Source organism: Gossypium arboreum, chromosome 4 (genome assembly GCF_025698485.1).
Source record: "Gossypium arboreum isolate Shixiya-1 chromosome 4, ASM2569848v2, whole genome shotgun sequence".
In the NCBI taxonomy this organism is placed as follows: domain Eukaryota; kingdom Viridiplantae; phylum Streptophyta; class Magnoliopsida; order Malvales; family Malvaceae; genus Gossypium; species Gossypium arboreum.
In genome coordinates, this window is record NC_069073.1 from 100,723,341 (window position 1) to 100,742,019 (window position 18,679).

At 32.9% G+C, this 18,679-nt stretch overlaps 1 protein-coding gene and 1 long non-coding RNA gene across 2 annotated transcripts; both read left to right on the plus strand.

The window, feature by feature from the left end:
• Window positions 1-248: 248 nt before the first annotated feature.
• Window positions 249-1,586, plus strand: LOC128291411 (uncharacterized). The gene is made up of 3 exons (XR_008281186.1): window positions 249-725; window positions 1,153-1,300; window positions 1,413-1,586. It is a non-coding gene; the product is annotated as an uncharacterized LOC128291411 (long non-coding RNA).
• A 453-nt stretch (window positions 1,587-2,039) lies between these two features.
• On the plus strand, window positions 2,040-5,834 carry LOC108489607 (uncharacterized). The gene is made up of 10 exons (XM_017794271.2): window positions 2,040-2,062; window positions 2,183-2,203; window positions 2,282-2,345; window positions 2,452-2,552; window positions 2,782-2,841; window positions 3,301-3,400; window positions 3,505-3,582; window positions 3,953-4,104; window positions 4,184-4,261; window positions 5,495-5,834. The coding sequence occupies exons 4-10, from the start codon at window positions 2,460-2,462 to the stop codon at window positions 5,645-5,647; spliced, it is 714 nt and encodes a 237-aa protein (XP_017649760.1). The 5' UTR covers window positions 2,040-2,062; window positions 2,183-2,203; window positions 2,282-2,345; window positions 2,452-2,459; the 3' UTR covers window positions 5,648-5,834.
• Window positions 5,835-18,679: the final 12,845 nt, after the last annotated feature.

The window sequence follows — 18,679 nt, forward strand, 5'->3', positions numbered from 1 at the left end:
ATAGGGGGTAAGGGTTAGAGGTTAAGGGGTAAAAGTTTAGGGTTTATGTTTTATGACTTAAGGTTAAGGGTTAAGGGTTTAGATTAATGCTTTTATTTTCAAAAATATTTAATCTAAACCATTTGATATATTTAAATATTAGATTTAAAAAACATTGATAAATAAATAAAAACATTGATAATAAATAAAAATGAAATATAAAAATAAAAATGTACAAAAAATAAGTAATAGTAGCATTTTTTAAAAAAACGCCGCAAACAATCATTTTACTTAAAAAATGGCGTCTTTTTATTACCAAATTCCCTCTCCTTTTGAAACCCTAAAATTTCCCCCTAAAATTGGTATCCTCAAAACTCCCTTTTCACACACGTCGTTTTCATCGGTTTACCTTGGAACCCATACGATCCCTTCCCCTTTCCCTTTCCCTTTCCCTTTCCCTTTCCCTTTGGTTTTGAAAAAACCCAATTCTTATATTCATTATTCTGTTCTTAATTTCGGTTTTGATTTTTCTATGTTCTTTCTTCAATACATTATAGAAGCATTTGGTCGTCTCGTCTACTTGTCTCTCCAAACTATTGTTGGTAACTTGGTATGGAGAGTGGAGACTGGAGAATCGGAGATGGCTCTTTAGGTCTTGGACTAAGGTGAATGGCCATGCTTTAAACATGCTTTAACAGTTTCACTCACACTCAAAACCGCTCTCTTGATTTTTTAGACTCTCTGAGGTAAGGTTCTGTTGAGCATTTACTTGATTCTCCCTTTTATTAAAAATTATCTTTAAGATAATATTTTGAATTTTTTTGACTTTCCTCATATAAGGAAGTTACCAGAGCTTGTATTCTTATAAATTTTCCAGGCCACTGGAATGATGTTACATTATATCAATGGAAAACCAGTAATAGGAGATTGATTATTTGGCTCAAATGTTATACATGTTCACAACTCGTGTATTGAATGGTATTTTATTGGAAACTTTGAATTGTCTAATGTTTAAGTGAAAGGGAAATTATGGGTTTTTGTTGGGGAAGATGGTATTTTCAGTGTAACTTGTTTATATATTATGGTAATGTTTTATTTTGACATGGTTAGCCTTTTCTTTTTGTTGTAGCTTTCTTGCTGCTAGAAATACACTTATATTGTCTTCAAATGCAGGGCACCTCAAGTGTATTTTGTTGGTGACAATGTTAAGAACCTTAAACCAGTACTGGCAAAGGGTGCAAAGCTGAAGTGCAGCAGATGTGGACTAAAGGGTGTTGCACTTGGCTGTTAGGGAAGAGTCTGCCTGGCATTTGCTGATGAGGTACTGTGATATTTTTTAATAATTATATCTGTGGCTGTCTCAGCCCATTGAAGATCAAAAGAAGGGAAGTCAGCTTCTGAAAGTATATGTAATTGAAATATGGTAATCACAGGGGACCAAATGCAGCAATTAATCACAGGGGATAACTTGTTTAGCATAGTAAAAAATATGGTAATCGAAGTTTTGGATCCTTATTTAGGAAGGCTACAGAACCAAAAGCTCACAAATCCTGTTAGTATTCATGGAGATCCTGAGTCTAGCAGATGAGCTGAGATTTGCAACAACATACAAGTAAGAATGTCATGTACATGTAGGAATTATGCGCCTATCAGAACTTGCATAAAGTAGAACTTGTCTGTCATCCCTTTAATTTCTTTGACGGGCAGTTTATTTCATCTTTCGCAAACTATAAACTGATATGACCATAAATATTCATTTCTTTTATTAATTCTCTGGGTTACAGGTAAAGATCATACTATATATATATTGGCCAGAAATGTTTGTACTTTCTTTGTAAGTAAATTTTGAACTCACATTATTTTACCTCAACATCAATAAGCAGACAAAAATGGTTGGAGCTTAAATATTTGGATTTTTATGTCTTCTGATCCTTTTATGTCCTTTTTCTTATGATTCTTAGATTGGACGTTCGTTCAAGGAATACATGGAGGATTTTAATGAATTGGAATGAAATAAAGATAAACGCAATTGTAGAAATATCATAATGTTGTTTCAACATTGTTTGATCGATTCCACTTGTTTGTAAGAGACCAAGTCAAAACAATAAATATTAGACAAATACACACACAAAAGTCCTGAGTAGGAAAGCTATAAATTTCTAATTCTCTGTCTAATGCTGTGTACTTCTCTACTTATTTACAGAGTCATCATGATGCTGATCCTGTAAGTTTTGGCATGTATATATTTTTTAAATTCAATTTGCTTAGATTTGGGTCAGATCTGATTCTCTTTTGCATATAGGTTGCTCTGTATAAGAAAGACTATGGTGGTGGTTTTGAATTCTGTAATCCATCATGTAATGGTTGTAAGTTGATATTCTATTATGTTAATCTACAGTTATAATTTGGTGTCTACATTCTTAAACTGTCAGTATAGCAATCTTACTTGTAAATATTAATTATGTTTTCTAGACAACAAGATGTACGATGATTCAAGTGAAGGCACCAGTGGTGCTAGAGCAAATCCACACAATATGGAACTGTTGCAAGAGAACACCTTTACTGTTGATCCTGTAAATATTATTTGAAGTTGTTATTTATTTTATGCTTGTCTTGATTATAATTATTTCAGCTTATGTTATAATTACTTGTAATCTGGAGTAGGTTGTTTTTTTTCTTTTAGTAGTTTCTATATTTTCTGTATGATCTGCTTATATTTTTTGGAAAGCTTCTTCAAATTAGTCTGCTCAGGTATACCTATCTAAATATTTTTTTCATTTTGTTCATCAATTTTCCCTGCAGACTGTGACTGAGAGTGGCATTGCTGATCAAATGCGGCTGATAGAACCAATATTGAATGATGTATGCTTCTTTGAAAACCTTGCTTATGCGTGTTAATATCTTCTTTAATATCTTCTGTATGTAGATATTGTGCAGTTTAGTATTCGGTGGTTAACTGCCAGTCACTTAACCATTGATAATGTTGGTATTCAGCCACATTAAGTTATCAATTGTGGCTGTGCTATCAAGGTAATAATTTGGTTTCCTTTAGCTTCTCAACTCTCTGAGCTTTTTTGTTCACAGTGATCTTCCATTTCATATGGGAGAAATATCAAACATGTTGCATATATCTTCTACATGTAACTATGAGCTTTATTTCTTGGTTATTTTTAATTTTTTCCCTATATATGCTTTCTATTATTTGGTTTCCTAGTTTTCTTTGTTTCTGTTTCAAACTTATGGTTTAGTATCTGTCTTGACTTTTTATTGTGTTAATTCTAAATGTTCAGACGTGCTAAATTGAGTTTGATCTCAATGCAGCAAGATTTCTTCCAGAAGCTGATGGAGCTATTCAGAATTTGTGAAGACTTGGAAAATATGGATGGTCTTCACATGATATTTAAAATAGTCAAGGGGATAAGTTAGTACACTTTTTCGCTTAAATGCTCTTTTTCTTTATTAAAACGTGCTTGTATTTATGACTGATTCATGGATCCATGATTTATGTTATTGGTTATCTTACAGTTTTGCTCAATAGTGCTCAAATTTTTGAGAAAATATTTGGAGACGAATTGATCATGGATATTATTGGTTCTTTTGAATGTAAGTATATCACTATTTGTTTACAGATATATTATCAAGGACTGTTGGTGGATTGAATTGAATGTTTAATTTGCAACTTCATTTGATTGTTTGGATGCGGGCTTGTAGTTATAAGATTTTGTACAATTATTTTTTATGATAATAACCTTTTAATATATTTTGCCTTTTTGAATGTTCCTATGTTTTATGTCTATTTCCAAAAATTTGTCTATTGTTTAATAGTTTAGCTTGTTTTGGTAAGGCAGTTTCTTCTTCTCTGGTTTGCAAATGATTCAGATGTTCCTCAAGTACAACACTATCGGAATTTTCTGAAAGAACATGTTGTTTTTAAGGAGGTAATTTATTTTTACATGGGTCTTGCTGCTTATAGTGGAGTTTTATAGAGGGAGTTTAGATCAGATGAAAGAAAATCAGGAGTTCTGTAAAAAAAGGTTCATTCTTATTCTTTTACAAGCCGTTCCAATTAAAAATTCGATGGCCATCTCAAAAATACACCAGGCATACTGTGTTGGTTATTTGAAGGTAAGGATCTTAAATGTTAAGGCTTATGACTCTTCATGTCTTTGGTTTTGTAATCCTTGCTTCTGATTGCTTTTGTCAGGATGTTGTTTTGGCAAGGGTATTGGATGAGGCAACAGTTGCCAGTCTCGATTCTATGATTCATTCTAACAATGCTATAGTAAGATTTTTAGTGCTTCTTGTTAATATGTGAGGCCTAGGTTTTTTGTTTCTTTTCCACTTAACTGCAGTGTTGTCTTCTAGGTTATTTCTTTATTGAAGGATGACAGCACCTTTATTCAAGAATTGTTTGCTAGGTTGAGATCACCCACCACATTCTAACTTTGTTAACCTTTAGTTAATTACCCCTCTTTTTTTCCCCTTTTTTTTCTTTCAATTTGAGTAAGATGCATTTTATTTTATCCATTTAGATGTTAGATTTAGGCTGAAATAACCCCCCCAAAAAGGAAAAATAGCTTTTGAACTTTCACTTTGTTGACGCATGTCCTTATACTTCTATTGTACCCAAATATTACATTAATCTTTAATTTGCAACCAGATATACCCTTTACCTTTAATTATACTCAAATAAACCCTAAACTTTTAATTTGTATTGTATTTAAGCCCTTGACATAAATCTTTCATTTGATATAAAGGCTTGTATGGGAAAAAATTGAAAAATGAGGGTGTATTTGGGTACAATAAAATTATAGGGGTTTACTTAAAAAAGTGAAACAGTTAGGAGTTTCTTTTAGTATTTTACCTTATATTCAGCGCATTGTTTTCATGTTTAGCAAATAGTTATTTAAAGTGACTATATAATTGTCATCTGGATCTTGATCATCATCAGTAGGCCTATTTATGAACCCTTGAATAATTTATCCTTAGGTGATTCCATCACTATATGCAGTGCTTTTCGTTTGTAAGTCATTCATGCAGCTTAGTAAAAGAAAATAGTAATATACATTTATAAGAATTGAAAACATAAAATTCCTTATAAATTAATAAAGATTGACCACCAACTGAATTCTGGATTGGTTACTAGCTTCTGCATTTTTTTCGTTTTATCACTCTTTGCACGTGTAGTTGCTCTATAAAATAGAACAAGAGAAATGTTATGTAAACATGCCATAGCCCTAAAATTGGATTTTCACTAGCGTTGATGATGCAAATTAATCATTATTCATTCCAATATATTTGAAGAAAGGAACATTTGTTCAGATAAAATATAGTATATATTCTCTGCTCCTATCTAATTTATTATCAATTTGCCTTCTCAACGACTGTTATTTTACCAGAATCCCCACTGATTGAATCATACCTTTGAAACATGCGAGCTATAATTTACTATGTAAGCTGATGGAGTTACCATAACATAGCTCTTTTATGTTTTGACTGGTGGCAAATGGAACAGGAAAAACCAAGTGCACTAGATTGCAGTCCAAGAACAATTTGCAGAAGGCACATAATGGCTGGCTCCTATCTCTACAAATGCATATGGGAGGCATTGCAGCAGCGAATAAGAATGATATTGATCAACATGCAGTTGACACCGTATGTGCTCTGAATCTGAATTCAGGTGTGAGTTTCAGATATTTTATGTGCAAAAAAGTATTAGAGTGCCTTATGTTTGTATGTTAGTTAAGCAGATTATAGTTAGAACCTGCAGTAGGATTGATCAAAAACTACACCCAATTTTGTAATAGTCTACTTGCATATTTGCATATATTTAATAATAATCTCGTGTCAACTAATTATTCTATTTTTTTATTTAATTGTTTTGTTTTCAACATTTTTTTTATTTGAGTTGAAAGAAGAAAAACATGAATTGTAATTTTGACTTAGAAAAGAGAATATTCATTACTAGCTTAAATAATCAATGTTGATATTTGACATGGGAATGGATATTCAAATCTTATATTTTACATGGTTATGATTTAAGTCCTTATTTCATTTAAGTAACTTCATTATAATATCTTATTTTATTGATATTTTTATATTTAATCTAGTTTTTATTATTTATTTTAGTTTTGATTCTAAATTTTATTTTTATTTTAATATTTAAGATAATTTGAGTTCTAACTTTTGGATTTTAATTGTGTTATTAATTTATTATTTTAAATTCTAAATTTAAATTCATTAATTTTTGTATTTAGTTTTAAAGTTAAAATTTTAATAGAAAATTTAATTTGATAATGAATTTTAATAGAAAATTTTTATATTTATATCATGGACATTATTTTTATATTTTTCATGACCTTTATAATATTTTATAATTTTTTTGAATTTATGACATTTAGCGGCGTTTGTGGGAAAAGCGCGCTAAAAAATATGACCTTTAGCGGCGTTTTTAAAATAAACGCCATAAACTTTGTGGCACCATCTATAGCGGCATTTTTGTATGCTTGTAAAATGCTATTAAAGAGTTTTAGCGGCGCCTAAAAGCGCCGCTAAAGGCCTAAAAAAAGGCCGCTAAAAGTTAGTTTTGCTGTAGTATGTTGCTTGCACTTTCAAGTATTTATCTTACTTTTTTCTAGTCATATACTAACCCAAGTGTGATTATGTCTAAGTTACTAATCCAAGCATACTCATACACCAAACATGATATAACTTCATGCATTAATATACTAAATATGTTATCACTAGCCATTCCAATGGCTAATTACAACCAAAACATTTACATACCCTTGCTTGTTACCATTAGCCTATACATGCCATTATACCAAAGTAAGTTTCCTATTTATACCAAAACAAGCTGGATATAGTGTAATGATGCTCTGACCGCCCTCCAACCTTTACGAGCATCCGAGTACTATAAAACAGTGGAAAGAAAATTGAGTAAGCATTTCAAATTCTTAGTAAGTTAGTATAACAGTACAACTCTCCCCCTTAAAGAATTTTTGTCCTCGAAAATCTTACCAGTAAAGAGATTTGGATATTGCTTTCTTATTGTATCCTCCAATTCCCAAGTAGCCTCTTCTATATAACATGTCGTTGCCAGAGAACTTTTACTAAAGCTACCTTTTTATTTTTTAACTCTTTTGTCTCATGTGCCAAAATTTTGATCAGTTCCTCACTATAGGTCATGTTAGGCTGAATCTCAACTTCTATGGAAGATATAACATGTGAAGGATCTGACCGATACCATCGTAACATGGACACGTGAAATACATTATGAATTCTGTCAAGTTCTGGTGGTAATGTCAGTTGATAAGCAACAGGGCCAATTTTTTCTGTAATCTCATACGGTCTGATGAACCTTGGACTCAATTTTTCTTTACGGCCAAACCGGAGAACTTTCTTCCAATTATCACAGATCTGGAATTCTATCTCTTTTTGTTTAAGCTCAGCATAAGACTTTTGACGATCAAGGGGTACTCTTATACTATCCCGAATTACTTTGACCTTTTCTTCAGTCTCACGAACTAAATCAACCTCGTGTATCTTTTCCTCACTGAGTTCTGTCCAATACAACGGAGTTATACAACCATAAAGACCCTCATACGGTGCCATTCTAATGCACGACTAATAACTATTATTATATGTAAATTCAATCAAAGGTAGGTATTTTCCTAGTTACCTTCGAATTCCAAAACACAACAATGGAGTATATCCTCTAAAAGCTTTATTATATGTAATTGCATACCTAGAGCTTCTTGCAATTTTTTACAGAATCAAGATGTAAACCGGGGATCTCTATCGAATATAATAAAGACTGGTACTCCATGTAGTCTGACAATTTCAGAAACATATAATTCAGCCAATCTATCCAAGGAAAAATCCATATGTACCGGAATAAAATGTGCAGACTTCAATGATTACCCAAATGGCATCTTTCTTTTTCAAAGATAAGGGTAATCCCGATACAAAATCCATAGTAATTCTTTCCCATTTCCATTCCGGTATCGTAACTGGTTGTAGTAATCCCGAAGTCACTTGATTTTCAGCTTTGACTTGTTGACATACCAAAAATTTGGATACAAATTCAAAAATATCTCACTTCATTCCCAACCACCAGTACATCTTTTCCAAATCATTATACATTTTATTACTTCCCGGATGAACAAACATAGTACCATTATGAGCTTCATGCAAAATCTTCTGTATCAGCTTTAAATTCTTCGGTACACATATTCGGTCATTAAATAACAGACAATCATCAGAACTAATCTAAAATTCAGAATCGAAAGTTGACTCACATTGTACCCGACTTAGCTTGTAATTCATAATCACTTTTTTGAGCTTCACAAATCTGTTGCAGGAATATTGGTCTAGTTTTTAACTCAGCTACAATTGAACCATTTTCAGATAAAGACAACTAGGTATTCAACGTTCGCAAAGCAAATAGGGATTTCCTACTCAAAGCATCTGCAACCACATTAGCTTTTCCTAGATGGTAATCAATAACCATATCAAAATCTTTCAATAACTCAAGCCACTTGCGCTGTCTCAAATTTAAGTCTTTTTGCGACATCAAATACTTTAAACTTTTATGATCGGTGAATAAGTGACACTTTTCACCAAACAAGTAATGCCGCCAGATTTTTAATGCAAACACAATAGCTGCTAATTCAAGATTATGTATCAGGTAGTTCTTTTCATGTGGTTTTAGCTATCTAGAAGCATAGGCTATTACTTTACCTTTTTGCATCAAGACACAGCATAAACCATTCAATAATGCATCATTGTAAATTACAAATTCCTTACCCGATTCAATTTGAACTAGTACGGGCGCTTCAGTAAACAAAGTTTTCAATCTGTCCAAACTTTATTGGCATTTATCAGACCACTCAAATTTCACATCTTTTTTTGTAATAAATGAGTCATTGGAGAAGCTATCATTGAAAACCCTTAAACAAACCTCTGATAATATCCTCTTAGTCTTAGAAAACTTCTGACTTCAGACACATTTTTCTTTGGTTTCCAATTAATAATTGCTGAAATTTTATTCGGATCCGCCCTAATACCTTCAGCAGATACTATATATCCAAGGAAACCAACTTTCCGAAGCCAAAATTCACATTTACTAAATTTGGCATATAATTTTTTTTCACGTAGAGTTTGCAACACAATTCTCAGGTGTTTAGCATGTTCATTTTCATCTCGGGAGTATACCAGAATATCATTAATAAACACCACCACAAACCTATCTAGATACTGTCTGAAAATTCTATTCATTAAATCTATGAATACTGCAAGTGCATTCGTCAAACCAAACGGCATCACAAAGAACTTATAGTGTAGTTCTGAAAGCTGTCTTCAATACATCTGAGCCTTTCACTCGCAAATGATAGTATCCAAAACGAAGATCTATTTTAGAGAACACTGTGGCACCATTCAACTGATTAAACAGGCCATCGATTCGAGGCAATGGGTACTTGTTCTTGATTGTAACATTGTTGAGCTGTCTGTAATCAATACACAGCCTCAACGATTCATCTTTCTTCTTTACAAACAGAACCAGTGCACCCCAAGGTGAATGACTAGGTCGAGCAAAGCCCCTATCTGTTAATTCTTGCAACAGTGCTTTCAACTTTTTTAATTCCGTTACGACCATTCAATAAGGTGCTATAAATATCGGTGTTATTTCTGGATCAAGATCTATATAAAATTTCGCCTCTCTGATTGGCGGTAATCCGAGTAATTCTTCTAGAAACACATCAGGAAACTCACAAACAACTGGTACTGACTTAATCTTCGATTCGGATGCTTTAGTGTCCAGCACATATGCAAGATAAGCATCATACCCTTTTCTGACATATTTTTGTGCTGATATAGCTAAGATTACATTAAATAACTCATCCAATTTATCAAATTCGACATAAAGTAATTCACCATGCTGACATTTTTAACACAGTGTATTTCTGTTTACAATTTACCACTGCATCATGCTGAGTTAGCCAGTCCATTCCCAAAATTACATCAAATTCATCAAAAGACAGTAGCATCAAATCAGCCGAGAAACAATAACCCTTTACCATCAATGGACAGTTTTTACAAACTTTATCCACCATAATATACTAGCCCAGGGGGTTTGAAACTTTAACCACGAATTCAGTGAACTCAACAGGTAAATTTTTAACAAACACTAAATTTGTGCATATGTATGAATGTATTGAACCAAGATTAATCAAAGCGGTAATATCAGTATCAAGAAGAGAAAATGTACTAGTAATGACATCTGGTGCAGAGGCATCTTCTCTTGCATGTATGCATATGTCCTTGCTGATGCTCTTACTTCATATTTAACTGTTGAATCTTTTGTATCACCTCGGCTACCACTGGCATTGTCGGGATGACGAGGTGGTCTACCTCTCGTGGTGGGGTTACTCGACTTCGAAGTTCGATCAATATCTTTTTCAATTCTTTCCAGACAATTTTTGAGAAAATGATCAAGAGAACCATATCTATAACAGGCTCTACTTCTCATATGACACTCCCCAAAATAAAATTTATTACAATGTCTACATCTAAGTTTGGGGTTTCCAACACTTCCAACACTTGTTATAGATGGAGACGGAGATCTCGGATTAGAATGTTGAGAGCCTCGTTCTTTTTCAGAATACCCCATAATTATGGTAGAACGATCATAGTATTTTTTTTATTTCTTTGAAGCAAATGCTTATGGCTTCCTCATCAATCTTCTATTAGAAATCAAGGATTCTCTCTCTACTTGTCTCTTCTCTTTGCTTAATTCCTCAGCTTTGTGTGTCCGATCAGCCAATACTACAATTTCTCTTAATTCAAGAATTCCTATCAATAGCTTGATGTCTACATTTAATCCTTATTTATTAGTAGCCCTAAATTATTCTACCCATATTTACGGATTTTATCTACCGGAGGCTTACCAGTTCTAACAGGTTCAACACCTTGTGATATGTCAAGAACCGGTTGAGGAGCAAAAGGGGGAGGTTGTTGTATAGGAAGATTTTTTCTTATGAATTCTGTGAATCATTCATTCATTATTTGGAATAAGGCTTCTTCTTCCTTCTCACCTCGGCCCTCAGATATGGGCCTTCTACTACTACTATATGCAGCTCTTTGTATAGAAGCTTAAGCAGTGCTCTTAGCTTCTTCAAATTTAGCTCTAGCTTGGTTGAATGACATTACTATATGAAAAACACATTTAAAATCATTAGAAGATATCACGCTATCATAAATTATATAATGGCATGTATAGCTAAACTCATACTTGTTACGTTAGCTCGAGAATCGGCTAAACCATAGTTCTGATACCAATAAATGTAACATTACTAACCGTATCTATCGCCGGAACAGGCTTTGATAAACCGTAATTTATACATATTTTTACCCCATGTTTAACATATTTTATGGATGATTTCCCATTAGAATTGGTAAATTCGATGCTCCTAATGCTTTAATTTCATGTTTTATACTTAGGAGAGCATAGGAGAGCGAAAAGAACGAGAAATGGGCCAAAAATGGAGAAAATGGGCCAAAGTACGAAATCAACACGGCCTGGACTTCCTCACACGGGCAAACCACACGGCCGTGTCAATTTGGCAGGCTCGAACACGGCCTGAAGTAATCGCACACAGGTGTGTCACACGGACGTGTCCCTGTCGAGCCCAAGTTGAGTCCAATTCGGGAAAGGCTAATTTAAGGGCTCTTAGGCATTTCAAAGCCTATAAATACACCATAAAGGAGGAAGAAAAAGGAGACACAGGGAGGGAGTAAGGAATTACTCCAAGGAAGTCGATTGATACATCTCAGAAGTCGGATTCACCATCAAGACTGAAGATCTCTCCTCAATTTCCCCTTCAGGAGTTTTGGGTTTTCTTTATGTTTTGTATTCTTTATTATTCTGAGATGTTTTCTTATTTAGTTATGAACTAAAACCCCTAAATACCTAAGGGGAATGAAACCTAAGACGAATGTTACTATTATTTTCTGAATTGTGTGATAAATATTTAACTTATTCTTAATTATGTGTTCTTAATTCTTGTTTTGATATCCCAGGATACTGACTCAAGATAAGCTCTTATTCAGAAGAGGAATAGACCCTGTCTAAGAGTACATTTGTCATAATTAAGCGGATTTTTTTACGCGCCTAGACATAGGGTGACAAGATTTTGCCGGATTAGGGTGAAATCTAATAAGGGGATCCATAGATCGAGTTAATGCAACCCTAGGGTGTTAATTAGAGAAAGGTCTCAATTATTCAATCTAGGGATTAGACGTTGTTAGTCTTAAATAGGGATAATAACATAACTTAGGGATCTCTATGAAACAAGTTGAATGAATAAATCGTCTGATTCGGAGCCAGAATAACAAGTAAAGTCTAGGTGGATTTTTCCTTAGGTATTGTCTTAATTCAATCGATTTTCCCAAAAGTAATCCCCCAATTCCATTCTCTATGAATTCTTAGTTTAGATAATTAGTTAGTCAAAACAAAACCTCTTTATTCTTAGGCTAGATAATAAAAAGACAGTCATTACTAGTACTTTTAGTTTCTTTGGGTTCGACAATCTGGTCTTGCTAAAACTATACTACTGTTCGATAGGTACACTTGTCTACATCATGATAATAGTTAGTTTCAAGAATGATTAATTATAAATATTTAAAACCTATCACGAAATAACGCGATCAGGCTTACAAAGTATCACTGGAGTTTACAGTTCAATTATAATTAATTTATGTCATTTACTATTCGTTTCTGAGAATCAATCACAATAAATCATAATGTCCCTCATATGGGTCCTCAAGCCCCAAAATACATATTAGAATCGTATTGGGACTAAATCGGGATCACACTAAATATTTCGCAAAATATTAAAAAAAATTAGGAGTAGGGGACACACGCCCGTGTGGCCAGACCGTATGGCTCACATGGCCAATGACACCCCCGTGTCCTAAGCCGTGCGGTGATACGTGATATTTGTGACAGGTTTTAAATATTTATAATGAATCGTTCTTAAAACAAACTATTATCACGATGAAGGCAAGTGTACCTATCGAACAGTAGTATAGCTTTAGCAAGACCAGATTATCGAACCCAAATGAACTAAAAGTACTAGTATCAACTTTCTTTTTATTATCTAGCCTAAAAAAAATAAAAGGGTTTTGTTTATCTAACTAATTAATTAAACTAAGAAATGAAAGAAAAGTGTAACGTCCCCCCTACCCGAGACCGTTGCCGGAGTCAAGCAGGAGACATTACAAAACTTATCTTAGCACTTAAACAGTTTTCGTAGTAAACTATCCATCTGCGTCACAGTCGCTAAAAAAATCATATCTCGAGTTACGAAACTCGAAATCCAATTCCGTAAATTTTCCTGAAACTAGACTCATATATCTACTTACTAATTTTTTCTAGAATTTTGGTCAGGCCAATTAGTACAGTTTATTATAAGAAGTCTCCCTGTTTCAGGGTTCAGCTACTCTGACCCTTGTGCACTTCGAATCAAATTTCTTCCTGTACAGAAATCCAATGACTATGCCATTTGTTTCAATTAAAATAGACTCAATAATGAATCCATACATATAAAGTTTGAGTCCTAATTCTTAATACACAATTTATGGTGAATTTCTAAAGTCAGAACAGGGAATCCAGAAATTGTTCTAACCCTGTTTCACCAAAACGTAAATATCTCATAAAATACAACTCTTTTACCAATTTTGTTTCTTCCATATAAAAATAGATTCATTAAGCTTCAATTACATATTTTATTCATCATCTAATTCACTTTATACTATTTTTGGTATATTTTCAAAGTTGGACTACTGTTACTGTCCAAATCTATTTTAGTATAAAATGTTGATAACTAAGTTTATAACATCTTCATTTCTTCTTTCTACAACATTTACCAACAATTCCTCTTATTACTCTTCACTAACATATCAAAACATACCATTCTTAAGGTTTTGGTAACATTTACAAAACATACCAAAATATCATTTAACAACTTAGATACTTTCAATATAACCAAAAGACATCCTAGGTACAATGCCATTTTCCAAAAGATAGAAACTTCACCAATTTGAGTTTGGGGATCGGCTTGTATCTTTGAGTCCTTATACTTTCGTACCTAACTGCAGACGAAACAAACCGTACGCTGAGAATACTCTCATGGTATTTCCATAAACAATAGCTTAATCAACTTTAAAACATGGTAATTCAAACACATTATTGCTATTATTCAATATCAATCAAGACTTTAATAACCTTTACTTTATTTACCCTTATTAACATAACTCGGACACTAACGGATACACGGATCCAACCCACACTCGGGATAAGCACATAGTGCTTCATCGAACAAATCCGAACTTTAACATTATAGTACACAAAGTACTTCATCGGAACAAATCCGAACTTTAACGATGAGTCGACACATAGTGTCTCATCGACTCAATGTCGGAATATCCCAATACTTCCAATTCCTATGACATGTCAACTATATCCGACTAGCCCGACATTGTTAATAGGGTATTCAAAATCACATTCATTTCAATATGGTAAAAATACTTACCTCATTCACATTTTCATACAATATAAATATCAAATATAGCAATAACGATTAAGCTCGGTTTATAGAAATACAAACCACTATTTATCGAATTTAATCGATATCTTCGTTCACTTTCTCTTTTCCTTCTTTGATGACGTATCCGTGCTACGTTTGCTACTAACAATCATACAATTAAAATTCATCAATATACTAATTCATAAAACACATTTTCACTTTCTATCAAACTTTTACAAAAATTCCAATTTCGTCCTTTTTCCATTACTAATCTTTTTCTTTAACTTAAGCTTCATATTCTCTTTTAATCAACTCATTAACAATTTCTAACTCATAAAATTCATTATAAAACATAAATTTTGAGCTCTATTCAACTTAATCCCTATTTAAACCTAACTTAGAATTCTTTTAATAAATCACTCAATTTTCACTTCTAACTTCAATTCCTATCAATTTAACCCATAAAACCTCAATTTATTCAACTAAATCAATATCTAAAAATTTTCTATTTTTCTTCATTTTAACCTCATACATGTAGAACTTTGAATTAGGCATCCATAAACATAAAAATCATAAGAAAATGAGCTAAAACAACTTACCAATTAAACTTTAGGGCCTTAATCCTCAAATTTCCCTTTTCTTTTTCTTTCTTTCTTTCCTTCTTTCTTTCTCACGTTTGCTCTCTGTAACTCTTTCTATGTTTCTTTACTCATTATTATTTATTCATTATACTATATTATATTATTAACCTATAAAAAATATAAATTAACATGTGTAATAGCTATAACATAAAATATCTTATAGCTATTACACATATATACCAACTATTACACATGTTATATCATACATTCACACACATGGCACTTAGGGTCTAATTGCTAGATTAGTCCTTTTACTTCTTTAATCTATAATTAAACTTTTATTCCTTATGCAATTTAATCCTTTAAACTAAATTCAAGCTACTTCACTTAATTAAACACTAAATAACCATTCAACTATAATTCATAAATATTTCTAATAAATATTCATGAATAAATTTCACTAAACTTGATACTCAAGACTCAATTTCCGATACCGTAACTTTCGGTTCATTACAAAAAGAAATTTAGGGAAAATACTTTTTGGAAAATTTGATTGATTAAGACAATACCTAAAGAAAAATCCACTTAGACTTCACTTGTTAGTTGACTCTGAATCGGACGATTTATTCATTCAACTTGTTCTATAGAGATCTCTAAGTTATATTATTATCTCTCTCGAGACTAACAATGTCTAACCCTAGATTGAATAATTGAAATCTCTTTCTAATTAACGCCCTAGGGTTGCATTAACTCGATTTATGGATCCCCCTATCTCTAGGCGCGCAACCAACTCCACTTAATTATGACAAATTTACTCTTAGACAGGGTCTATTCCTCCTCTGAAGAAGAGCTTAACTTGAATCAATATCCTGGAATATCAAAACAAGAATTAAAGAATACATAATTAAGAACAAGTCAAATATTTATCATACAATTCAGATAATAATAACAAGATCCATTCTTAGGTTTCATTCCCCTTAGGTATTTAGGGTTTTAGTTCATACTAATGAAAGAACACATCTCAAAAGAATAAAAATAACAAAACATAAGAAAACCCAAAACTCCTAAAGGAATCTAAAGGGAGATCTTCAGTCTTGATGGTGAATTCGGCTTCTGAGATGGATCAATCGGCTTTCCTTGAGCAATTCCTTGCTTCCTCCTATGCGTCCCCCCTCTTCTCCTCTTCTAGGGTGTATTTATAGGCTTTGGAATGCCTAAGAGCCCTCAAAAGCGGCCTTCTTCAAATAGGACTCTGCTTGGGCTTGACAGGGACATGCCCATGTATGATTACTTCAAGAAGTGGTTAAGCCTGTTAAATAGGCACGGGCGTGTGGTCTACCCGTGTGGGTCGTGCTTCGATTCTGCCAAATTGATACGGCCGTGTGGTCTGCCCGTGTACGATTACTTCAGGCCATGGTCAAGCCTGTTAAATAGGCACGGGCGTGTGGTCTACCCGTGTGAGTCATGCTTCGATTCTGCCAAATTGACACGGCCGTGTGGTCTGCCCGTGTGAGGAAGTCTAGGCCGTGTTAATTTCGTACGTTGGCCCATTTTCTCCGTTTTTGTCCCATCTCGGTCCTTTCACTCTTCTATGCTCACCTAAGTATAAAACATGAAATTAATTCATTAGGAGCATCGAATTCACCAAATTTAAGAAAAAATCATCCATAAAATGTACTAAGCATGGGATAGAAATATGTATGAATTACGGTTTATCAAATACCCCCACACTTAAGCATTTGCTTGTCCTCAAGTAAAATCCTCAACTCATAATCAAAATAAATTCTTCTCAACTTATAATTCTTATCAATAATATCTCAAACTAATCCATAAGTAATCAAACATTGAAAATTTGACTAAAAGAACATCAAAGTTTCAAACATTCCAAGTTGGGCATTTTATCATGAAAACATAGGTGTCTCCCATCATCTAAGTAATTACCTTTGATTCAAAATATCACAGAGTTTCACATCCTCACTAAAGATTCACTCAAATCACTCGAGGTGTTTAAGTACAATAAATGAAGCACTCAATAGTCAATAATGAAAAGTCATTACCATAGGCTTGCATGAAAATCAAATCTCCACCACTATAAATTGAAATGAAAAATCAATCAAAAGGTCTTTAGAGGGTTGTAACGTGGCTTTGGTTAGAGGGTGTGGTCACAAGCTGAAAGAAAGGGATAGAATCGAAATTGAATTGAAAAATTATCTAACTAGAAAAATGACTAGTCATCAATTGTGTACAACAAAGCTTTTTCTCAGAATATGGATTTTAACTTCTTTAGCTTAGAAGATCACTACTACTAATATGTATACATGTATTATTTTTTAAGAACAAGTCAAATTACAAAATAGAATAAAATATAGCTAAGCAACTATTCCAACTCAAATCTTGACAAAAATAGGGATCAAATTAATTTAGGGGATTTCAACAATAATAAGTTATGGGTTAATATTGAGGGTAAATCAATGAATGTGTTGTTAGGCTCAAGGGGGTTCACTAAGGGTTAATTGTGAAGGTAGAATTTTATGGAGTGAGTGGGTTAAACCTAGGTGCCTTTCTCATTTTGACATATCAAATCAAATGGTGTGGTCTTGACATGCATATTCAAGCAAGTTCTAGAATAACAATTCAATACTGATGCACTCATAATGAAAGTGAGTATGAAAGAAATAATAGATGCTCTAAAGACTCAAAATCTCACAAAAATTATGGCTTTTTGATGTTTAAACTTGTGAATTCCAACTCAAGGTAATACCTAAACTTGGGGGAAACAACCTAAAAGTTTTTAATTCTTCAAAAATCAATTCATCATGCTTGATTCTCTAATGTCTTAAAGTTTAAACAATCAATGTATAAATGCCTATGTTTTAATTCAAGACATATCAATAAAAATCATAAATTAATTAAAATTCATTCTAATAGTGATATGAGTAATTCACGTGAGAATAAGACAATATTTAAGGGTTTGTTAATGGTGATATAAAAGACCCCCCACACTTAAGATGTACATTACCCTCAATGTACAAAGATAGATATATTGACAATGATAGATTTATAATCATAAGATAGGGAGAGAAGTGAAACTTCCTGAATGATGAATGAACTCCTTGAACTGGAGTTTTGGAGAATAACCTGCGTGAGAGTGGAGGAGGATACTCCGATGGTGTTAGAGGTTCATTAGTCCACAAGTCCTACGCCAAAAAAATATTATATCTGGTGGTAGCTATGGTCGTGGTCAAGCAGGACATGGCAGTCGTAGAGAACCTTTCCCGGTGGAGTTTTTAGTTCCTATGTGATGATAAGCTTGAGGAGCTCTTTATAACTGTGACAAAATCAGGAACTTTTTAGGAAGTATAAGGAAGTATAATTACTCGTAATAGAATAACCGAAGTTGATAATTGTAAAATAAAAAATTATAAAATATAATAGAAATAAGCTTAAAGAAAAACAAAAAGTAGTCTTAAAATAGAATAAAAATAAAAACATAAAATAATAAATAAAAGTTTTTAAACATCTTCATCGCTA

What these genes read in the sequence shown, in the direction of transcription:
- LOC108489607 (XM_017794271.2), top strand. Translation starts at nt 2,460, where the DNA reads ATGTACGATGATTCAAGTGAAGGCACCAGTGGTGCTAGAGCAAATCCA. An exon ending in ACTGTGTTGGTTATTTGAAG is followed by an intron (nt 4,105 to 4,183) that starts GTAAGGATCTTA and finishes TGCTTTTGTCAG; the next exon opens with GATGTTGTTTTGGCAAGGGT. An exon ending in TTCATTCTAACAATGCTATA is followed by an intron (nt 4,262 to 5,494) that starts GTAAGATTTTTA and finishes CAAATGGAACAG; the next exon opens with GAAAAACCAAGTGCACTAGA.